Source organism: Lycium ferocissimum, chromosome 3, assembly GCF_029784015.1.
Source record: "Lycium ferocissimum isolate CSIRO_LF1 chromosome 3, AGI_CSIRO_Lferr_CH_V1, whole genome shotgun sequence".
Taxonomy (NCBI): Eukaryota; Viridiplantae; Streptophyta; class Magnoliopsida; order Solanales; family Solanaceae; genus Lycium; species Lycium ferocissimum.
Genome location: NC_081344.1, coordinates 2,121,916 through 2,132,686, shown reverse-complemented (window position 1 = coordinate 2,132,686; position 10,771 = coordinate 2,121,916). Strand labels below are relative to the sequence as shown.

Sequence of the window (10,771 nt, the reverse complement as noted above, 5' to 3'; positions counted from 1 at the left end):
CACTTTAATACACCTTCACTTGAGCTCAAAGATTGTGCTTTGGTGCTCTATAATGACCCAATTATTATACCAAAAAAAGAGTTTTCTTTGGTCTCAAGACAGACTAGAGTTGAAAAGAAAGACTCAAAATTAATTAAACACGGAATATAATTCTATCATTAAGGTTTTTTTTTTTTTTTTTTAAATTTGATTCTAACGAATTAAACAAGTCAATTTATGTACTAAACTCTATTAATTATTAATAACTAGTCAATACGAAGCGCGGTCATAAAAATATATTCGTGAACTTTTTTAGGTGATCATGTTATATCAATTAGTCCATATAGAAAAACGAAGAAACATGAAAAATACTATATAAAAACATGTTTAAACTCTAAGCTATTCAAATCTCATGTTAAGTAAAACTTGAAATTATTAATAACGTCCAATTGAAAGAGCTTCCAAAATTATAGTAAATCACAATAACTAACACTTTTTCTATTGTTGCTCACTCGTCAAAATAACCTATCTAAGTAAATAAAAAGATGCAAGAACCTTGAATTGCAAATCTACCAACATAAGCATAATCTTCTTTCCCCTCGTGAGAGTGGAAAGTATGTGCAGTATATAAATGTCAATATTCTCCATAATGTTTATAATGTCTTCTTTTGACACCATTGTCTTTGCACTGCCATTGATGTACCAAATCTGAAAATTATTGTATATATTATTAATAAAAGAAATTCCGTTAAATCAAAAAGCACATGAAAAATAAATATCAATAGCAGTGCCTTCAAGCAAAGAGGGATTTTCGATGCAAGATGCCGCCATGGGAAAAATAAAAGCTCTAACCACAAACAACACAAAATACTTCAATTGTCACAAAATAAAATACCTGCTACATTTTCACTTCCCACTTCAAAGGCATGTAGGTCCTGATGTCCAAGAGTCGGGGTTTGCCCTGAATTAATAGATCACATATGGATTGCATAACCTTACATATGCATCCTTGGGTCCATTTTGGTGAGTGGGATAATTATTCTAAGCACAATTAGTAAAAACTCTCAACTTGATAAGATACCTATAAATAAATAACTACAAATCAAACAGACGAAGAAGAATTCACCTTAACTTGTTCCCATTTTGTGCTGGCTGTAATAGTGGCTTTAGGGGAGTTTCGTCACGATGATATGACCTCTGATTGCAGACAAAAATGATGCAAAAAGTACTAAAACAAATACTATCCAATTCTTTGACATCGATATAACGAAAGAGGGCTTTCGATCTTGAAAGAATCAACTCAAAATCAGAACCATGGATAAAAAAACTGCACTTCATGTATGAACTTGAATCGGCATGCTCAGGATAGTTGATGTGCAAGACAAAATTCTTGATCTTATGTGTCTGCAAATTAACCACGGTAATATGAGATCAAACATCGACTTCATAACATGTGCTCATGAAAATTCCCAGAGGATGACATAGCTGCCCATCAAATAGCATATCTAAGCCACGAGTGAATTAGTGGTAAAAGTAATTACCAGAAAAAGTTGTCCTCGGCCGCCGATCTGAAGCATAATGAATCACCATCTGGTGGATTCTGCATAGTTTTGGTCCAAACATCCTGCATTAAGACAAGATAAGACAAAGTTGCATGGTTGATTCGTCGTCAAAACATATTTAATTAAGGCATAGGACGCAATACAATCCACGAACAAACCTACGCTAGACTGCCACACAACATATAAACATAAATAGATCCAAGCAACCTAAAACCGAAAGTGAAACTAGTAAAATAACTAAGTTTAACGCCTAGTTCAATAAATGAGCTAAAATAGGTTTTGTTGAGATTAATGCAAAGTCTTTAATTGTTGGAGTAATATAACTTCTTTCAATGAATGAATTCTTTTCATTCATAACAAACTCCTTATCTTGCAATGCATTTTTCGTTGAATAGAGGAATAACTCATTTACGATAACTCATGTTATTAAACATCAATAACTGATGTATTGATTTTTGTAATAACGTATTGTCTGTAAATGCTACGCACTAGCATTTCCCTATAAATTGAAGACCTTTGAGAACATATCAACCACCAAAAATTATCCTTTTTCTCTATCCTTTTTGTTTCCTCTAGAAATCTGAGCAATTGTTTTTGTGCAAAATACTCCAACTTCCAGCCACGAGTACACATTTACGGAAAGAAGCGGAAACCTTGGGAGCGACCGAGGAATACCGTGAACGACTTGTACCGGTGTCGGGCCGAAAATCGCTTTCAAGGCAGTGGCTTGCCACGACACAATGTTTGTGATAATTTGGTTACTATTTTTTAATTTCAAGTTCAATATCAATATTGTGCTATTTTTCCTAACAATTTAAAAGCGATTTTACACATACAATATTGAATAAATGGCTATTTCCTTGAACAAAACTCTTCCTGATTTGTCAAAGCTCGTGTCCTTTGGACGGAAATAATTTTAAACGTTGGTCACAGAAATTTCTCATTTTCTTTGAACAATTAGAAGTTGATTATGTTTTGTTTAATGAACCTCCTACTTTTAGTTCTAACATTGTTTTTGATGTTGCTAATGCTACTACTGGTTCTAGCACTGCTATGGTTGTTGATGATGCAACTAAAAAGAAGTTTGAAAAAGATAACAAAACTGTTAGAGGGAATTTGTTGAACTATATGACTAATCCTTTATTTGATTTATTTGTTACTTATAAATCTGCCAAGGAAATATGGGACAGTTTGGAAAAGAAATATGGTGCTGATGATGCAGGGAAGAAAAAGTATGTTGTTGGCCAGTGGTTTAAGTTCCAGATGGTTAACAATAAGCCAATTATGGAACAAGTTCATGAGTATGAGAACTTGACTGCGGCTGTTCTAACCGAGGGCATGAAGATGTGTGAGGTTTTTCAAGCCAATGTTCTGCTTGAGAAATTCCCGCCTTCTTGGATTGATTACAGGAACCAACTGAAGCATAAGAAGAAGGACTTGACCTTTCAGGAACTGATCAGTCACATGAGGACTAAAGAGGCAAACCGTCTCAAAGATAAGATGGAAGCTCTTTCCCTTAACTCTCATAAAGCTAACCTTGTGAAAACTTCTAGTACTATTGTGAAAGACAGGTTCAAAGGAAAGCAGAAGAAAGTCCCGAAAATGGGAAGAAGAAGAAGAATCACTTCAATAAGTCGGAGAGCCAAATCCAGAAGCTCAAGGGACCTTGTTTCGTCTGTGAGAAACTTGGTCACAGGGCTGCTCAGTGTAATCAAAGACAAGGGCAAAACTCGAAGCAGGGAGAACAAGGTGCTGCCCAAGCCAATCTTGCTGAGGGGAATGAAGTTATTGTTGCCGTGGTCGTTGAGGCCAACTGTAGCTAACAAGGTGATTGGGTTCTGGACACGGGCGCTTCAAGACATCTTTGCGCTAATAAGGAGCTGTTCCATAACTTTGAGGAGTCTACTGATGGTGAGTGTGTCTACATGGGTTACTCCACTACTGCTGGAGTTATGGGTAAAGGAAAAATCCTACTTAAATTAACTTCTGGAAAAACTTTAGCCTTGAACAATGTTCTGTATGTACCCTCCCTTCGTAGGCACTTAGTTTTTGGAGCACTTCTCAACAAAGCAGGCCTTAAACTTATTTTTGAAGCTGATAAAATTATTATTTTTCATGGAGGAGACTTTGTTGGGAAGGGGTATCTTAGTGGGGGTTTATTTGTACTGAACATTGTTCAAGAGATTATCAATAATGAAAATGCTTCCAGTTCTGCTCATATTGCTGAGTTTGTTGATTTATGGCATAGTAGACTAGGTCATGTTAATATTGCTTCGATAAAAAGACTTAGAAAAATGGAGTTAATCCTTGCGATAAAAGTTGATGAATTTTCTAAGTGTCCTGTGTGTGTAGAAGCAAAACATGCTAAGAAACCATTTAAATCTGTTACTAGTAGGAAGACAGAATTGCTTGAACTAGTACATTCAGACTTAGTTGATTTCAAGAACACGATTAGTTACTAGTAGGAAGACAGAATTCTAATGTTGTGCCTTTTTCTAATGTTGTTGCTAATGAGCATGAAATTGAACTTAGAAGAAGTAAAAGACGTAGAATTGAGACTAGTTTTGGTCCTGATTTTATTACTACTTTCTTGACTGAAATTGTGATATTGATGTTTTAAATGATGAATTAGTGTCTATTTACTTAATAGAGGAAGACCCTAAAACTTATGATGAAGCAATGAGGTCAATAGATGCTACGTTTTGGAAAGAGGCCATTAAAAGTGAATTAGACTCTATAGTTGCTAATCACGCCAGGACTTGCATGATTTGCCTAAAGGTTCTAGACCCATAAGTAGCAAGTGGATATTTAAAAAGAAATTGAGACCTGATGGTACAATTGATAAATATAAGGCTAGACTTGTAATTAGGGGCTTTATCCAAAAGCAAGGTGTTGATTACTTTGATACTTATTCTCATGTGTCCGAAATAGCAACCATTAGAACTCTTATTGCCTTAGCTGCTATTCATAATTTAGGTACACCAAATGGATGTTAAAACGGCTTTTCTAAATGGTGATTTAGAGGAAGAGATCTATATGACTCAACCTGGAGGTTTTGTGGTCCCAGGACAGGAAGATAAAGTATGCAAATTGAGAAAGTCCTTGTATGGCCTAAAGCGAGCACAAAGCGGCGGTATGACAACGGTTAATGGCACATTAGTGGTTGATGGTTTTGTTGTTAATGCTTCTGATACCTGTGTTTATTCTAAAATGATAGGATCAAATTGTGTAATTATCTGTTTATATATGGATGACATGTTAATCTTTGGCCCTAATGTGAATGTTGTTAATGAGACTAAGAATTTTTTGTGTTCTAAGTTTGAAATGAAAGACCTTGGAGAAGCAGATGTGATTTTAGGCATTAAAATCAAAAGAACTGTTAATGGCTTTTCTTTGTGTCAGTCTCATTACATTGAGAAGATGTTGAAGAAGTTTGATTGTTTTGATGTCGCTCCAGTAAGAACTCCTTATGATCCTAGCATACACTTGAAAAAGAATAAAGAATCCATTGTTTCTCAAACTGAATATGCTAAAATAATTGGGCGTGTAATGTTTCTCATGAACTATACTCGGCCTCATATAGCTTATGTTGTTAGTAGATTGAGTTGATATACTCATAATCCCAGTAGTGAATATTGGAATGCTTTTCATCGTTTGTTAAGGCATTTGAGAGGTACTATGGATTGGTGTTTGCATTTTAATAAATTTCCTGCTATTTTAGAAGGTTTTTGTGATGCAAACTGGGTAACTGACAATGATGAAGTTAGCTCCACTAGTGGCTATGTGTTTACTTTGGGTGCAAATGCTATTTCCTGGAAGTCCTCCAAACAGACCTGTATAGCACGTTCTACTATAGAGTCTGCGTTTATTGCTCTTGAGTCTGCGTTTGTGCCATTGTGGGGAAGACAAGCTTCACCAGTCTCCTTACATTGTGACTCACAGGCGGCAATTGGGATTGCTAAGAACAATGTATACAATGGAAAAATGAGACATATCCGCATCAGACATGGCGCAGTTAAACAGTTGTTGAAACATGGTGTTATCTCCTTGGAATATGTAAGGTTCGAAAGAAATTTGGCGGATCCTTTAACCAAGGGTTTAGCAAGGAAAATGATCCTTGAAACTCAAGGGGGATAGGGCTAAAGCCTATGGATTGAGGTAATATGGTGAATACCCGTTTGTGGTCAAACGAAGCCATATAGGCCATCAATAAACACTAAATTTCCTATCCCTATGGCGCGTAGTGTTTATAAGGTTGAGCTCTTTGCTCTTAATGATTCCATAGCCTTAAGGTGGTCTATGAGATAGGCTTGATGGAATCACCTACATGAGTGTAAAGGTGTGGTCTCCTTTTATGAAAGACTTAGGCCATCTTTCTAAAGCACTCATTAGACCCAAGGTGCGTGCATGACCATAAAGGCACTTTGTTAGTATCGCGGAGGTTGCACAAAATTAAGGATATGGTATGTGTTATGGGGGTCTCAAGTTATATCTATTCAGTTCAAGAGTACTTCACTTTGTGGATATTAGTTGTTGCCTCATTTCACTATGTGTTAATTCAAATCGAAAGATATTGACACTTAAGTACATGTTCCTTCCTTTCGCCCAGAATTTGTTCTTAATCTTTATCTTTGCATTAGTGGGGGACTGTTGAGATTAATGCAAAGTCTTTAATTGTTGGAGTAATATAACTTTTTTGAATGAATGAATTCCTTTCATTCATGACAAACTCCTAATCTTTCAATGCATTTTTCGTTGAATGGAGGAATAACTCATTTACGATAACTCATGTTATTAAACATCAATAACTGATGTATTGATTTTTGTAATAAAGTATTGTCTGTAAATGCTACGCACTAGCATTTCCCTATAAATTGAATTCAAATTAGTTGGATTTGACAACACGAATCTTCTGTAGTTGTTTCGTTCTATTCAGGTCCATTTACATCACAATAATCAGATGATTATCATAATTAGTCTATTTTTGCTGTCAACTTATTGTTACTTTCCTCCTTTATCCAAGCTAAAAGGTGGCAATAATTTACGAACCTATATAGGTAAAGCTATCATACCACAACCAACTTCGAAATTGACATTATGGCTTCTGTTTGTTCTTTTCTTGGTCGTCAGCTTCATTTAATTGTTGGATTTTTCCATGTTTCAACCATGACTTGCTCTTAGGAGTTAGCTTCTTTTTTTCCTTTCTGAAGCATGGTTTTACCCAATTTCTTGCTTTAAGATCTTTGCTTCAATTGAGGGGATTAGCTTCATTCTTATAGCAGCATCTCCTGACAACGGGCACAGACCTCGACTAGTGAATGGAAAGACCTTATTTGTATCAGGTGCTTATATTAAACCAATAAATATATGATACGTGTTAGCACATTAACTTTATCACTTAATCATGGTTAATTAATATAAATTCTTATCTCATCTTATCAATTAACCAATGTCCGTTAATATAACTCGGCACAAACAAAAATCTCAGTTCCCTTGGTAGATTGTTGATAAAGAAAGATGGCATTGTAGGAAACCACCTTACATTAGTCAGTGAACCACATTAAAAAGTTCATTGATGGCTGTGCTGGTGATGCTGGAATTTTGCAGTTCCAATAGGAAACAAGTCACAAAGTTTCAGTCTGTTGATTGTATAATAAAAAGTTTCAGTCTGTTGATTGTATAATAAATATAAGAGCTTCTATAACCAGTAAATCATCTGCAATTTCACCATTCTTGTTCGTCTAAAATAGAGTATGTGCTTTGTCATTAGGAAAATTATCATGGAAATTAGCATGTGCTAGACTTGCAGCTGCAAATCTTTCAATGGATGGATGTTTAAGATGTGCAGGAATAGATGACTTGTGTATACTATTATTTACAGATCCTTATGTTCACTTCAATCATTTAGTTTTGTACAAAAGAGCTAAAGGAGAACATGCAAGCGCGCGGGAAGAGCAGAAGATGTTTAGTCAAGTGCCCCTTGGCCCTCTGAGTCTTGATTCGTCAAGATGGAAACCTTTTATCAATTGAAGAATGACTAATAAATGAGACCAGTCGAGATGAAAACTTTTAATGATGTACTCACAAGAAATTCATTCTAGATTATCAAGATAATACAAGGGAGTGTCCTCTATGCAGGAGAGTGTTTCTTGAATACACTATATAACTTACAACAACGAACATTGCACCTCTATGTGAAAACAACCAGTTTTGCTTTCTCGAGGAAAGGAAATTAGTAGGTAAGTTGTGGTTCAAACTCTGCAAAATCAACTGAACCTGACTCAATAGGTTCCATGAGATACGCAGCCAATAATTCAGAAGCCAAAGCTGCAATCAGAGGGACCTTTTTGAAATTCTTCACTAGTGGAATGTCTTCACTCTCACTAACAGCAATTAGTTTTGTGTTAATCTCCACCATTCTGTCCAACTTCCTTTTGAATTCTGGGTTCTCAACGTCGAGGACAGCTGGGAAAATCCTTGCTGTTGTGCGGTTTGTCTGCACGAGATAAGATTTTTAGAAAGGTTATTTAAATATACTATGCTTACAACCCAAAGAACAAAGAAAAAGAAAGCAAATATCCGTATTTAGAAATAAACAGTTAAACGATTTAATTGCATACAACAATTTACAAGATAAACTAAGGTACCAACAGCAGGTAGTACATAATGTGGACAAGGTACATATACAAAAGGGAAAAATTAAATAATGGTGTGGATAATTTTGAGATGAAAAGGGATTTTCAAAAATCTTCTGACACAGCCTCGTAAATAATATAGCACTTAAGATGCTAGGCAGGCATATGAAAATGGAGGTCTCATTCAATTTTTTTATAATGAAATGTAACTGAAGTAGCGTCCAAAGATTTCTAGCCCGGCAAGGTAATGAAAATAAAACATGTAGAATTGCAATACCTAGAGCATGCTAACAACAAAGGAAGAGTAAGATACGGTCAAGTGATCACCTCAATGATGACATGCATGTCAAATTCTTTGGTGTCAAGCCCAATGCCTTCATAAAAATCTGTTCTTTGACAGTCATTCAAGTACATAGTGACATAAACCTGCATTTTGATAGTCAAAGCATAACATTATTTGGCTGATCATAATGACGAGAAACTTCAAACGCAGGTGGTTAATTACCGAGAGGCAGAAGAAGCGTGACCACAACTTTGCCTTCCAGTCATTGAGAAACTGAGGCTGTGCTTTCATCAAAGCAGAGAAGAAATCACCATGGCGGTTCTCATCTTGGCACCAGTTCTCGAAGTATTTGAAAATGGGATAACATATGAACTCAGGATTAGTCTTGAGATGCCTGTATATGGTAATGTACCTCCAGTATCCAATTTTCTCAGACAAGTAAGTTGCATAGAAGATGAACTTTGGCTTGAAGAAAGTGTATTTTCTCGCTTTTGTCAAAAAACCCAAGTCCAACGCCAAATTGAAATCAGATAAACCCTTGTTCAAAAACCTGCAAAATCCCAACCAGACAAACCTTCTCAGTACTCGTAAATTCTAAATGATTTTCTCAGACAAATGCATATTTCTCTGATCAACCATGCCCAAAGAGAGTAAGTAAAATATGAGCTTACCCAGCATGGCGAGCTTCGTCCCTGGACATGAGGGAGAAAATCTCTGCAACGACAGGATTAGTTTTCTGCATAAATAATTCAAGTGTTAGCTGGTGGTAGTAACAAAAGTCTAACCATTCAATATTCAAAATTTTATTCAACTACCCACTTTTTAATTTATAACCATGATGAAAGACTCAATTGTGAATATTGAACACAACACTATAGAAGTAAACTTTGTCAGTAGAGTAAAAAGCACAAGCCTTCTATTCCTTTTGTTTTGTTTTTTTTTTTTTGGTGGTGGGGGGGGGGGGGGGGGGGGAGTCACCTACTACTTGATTTTCATTTCTCTAGAAATCAAACTATCACTAAGAAATAACATTTGTTCTTCAAAAAATGGCTGCACAGCACTATTATCCACAAATTAGAAAAAGATTCAAACTTTACTTCAACAGAAGCTAAAAATAACCTAGACAAGCTTAGGTCAAACAAACAAAATCACTATCAAATTTTCACATAATAAAAAACTGTAGAATTCTAACAGAACACTCAATGAGCTGATTCATCAAATAGCTTAATTTATTATGCTAATTTCAGAAAGAAAAAAGAATTCTCAAGAAATACATACCTTGAGTCTCCTTCCAAGTTCCTTGTAGAGAAGAAAACCAGAGAACTCAGCAGTGCAAGACCTCTCCAAGAATTCAACAAAGATTTGCCTCAGAGGTCCCTGAATTTTATCAGCAGCTTCTTTAAACTCCTTGTTCCTAACAAAGTGAGTCTGATTATAATCAGTCTTGAATTCCTGCAAGAGGGCTTCAAACTCAGCTTCATTCAAGTTCTTGTTGATCTCAGTGTTGAAAAGGGTCTCCATTTCATCAAAATCAGTAGTGTAAAACCTTGGTGTCAAAAGGGATTCTTTGATTCCTTGTTTTTGAGCTTTCTTGGTTGGTTTTGAAGTTGGTGGGGTTGTTGTGGCTGACATTCTAACAGTGAATGGCAGTTTACGGTTGCTCAGCCGTGAAGTGGTGGTGTTAATGGTGTTGAATTTGGCTATGGGTTTTACTAAAGCCATTTCTGCTGCCATTTTTTTCAGATAACTTGAGCAGAAACTAAGCTAAGGGGAACTAAAGAAATGAATGGTGGAGAGGGAGATATATGAATTTTAGATGACAGTGATGGAATCTAATCTCATCCAAGGAAATCTTATGGGTTAAGTGGGTTTTTGACACGTGGCATGTTGTGATGGGTCAGCTCGATTACATTGTAGCTTTGTAAAGTTTGTATCTTTGTGTCATTTGGGAAGTACTGGCAGTTGCGGTCTATGTTTCTCCATGTAGATGTCAAGATATTCACCTAGTATTAATGGTTGAAATTCTTTCCTTTTTTTATAATCTATTTATGAATTTCTTTCATGTGGTCTTTTTGATTGAGTAGGGGCAGAGCTACAAGTGTCTATGAATTTAATAGAATCAATAACTTTGACCCAGATCGTATTTACGTTTATCAATAGCTTTGATCAATAGCTTTGACCCAAACCGTATTTACGTTTAACATTCACTTAATATGTATATGTAAATTGTGTTTTGTAGAATTCATAACTCACAAACTCATATCCTAGCTAGTGAATTCGCCTATGCTCTTGAGTCCTCTGTTTGGTAATTT

At 35.7% G+C, this 10,771-nt stretch overlaps 1 protein-coding gene across 1 annotated transcript; it reads right to left on the bottom strand.

The window, feature by feature from the left end:
• Positions 1 to 7,619: 7,619 nt before the first annotated feature.
• On the bottom strand, positions 7,620 to 10,243 carry LOC132049208 (magnesium-protoporphyrin IX monomethyl ester [oxidative] cyclase, chloroplastic). Its single transcript, XM_059439922.1, has 5 exons — positions 9,738 to 10,243; positions 9,131 to 9,195; positions 8,682 to 9,009; positions 8,504 to 8,602; positions 7,620 to 8,037 (listed from the first exon to the last, which is right to left on the bottom strand). The coding sequence occupies exons 1-5, from the start codon at positions 10,191 to 10,193 to the stop codon at positions 7,774 to 7,776; spliced, it is 1,212 nt and encodes a 403-aa protein (XP_059295905.1). The 5' UTR covers positions 10,194 to 10,243; the 3' UTR covers positions 7,620 to 7,773.
• Positions 10,244 to 10,771: the final 528 nt, after the last annotated feature.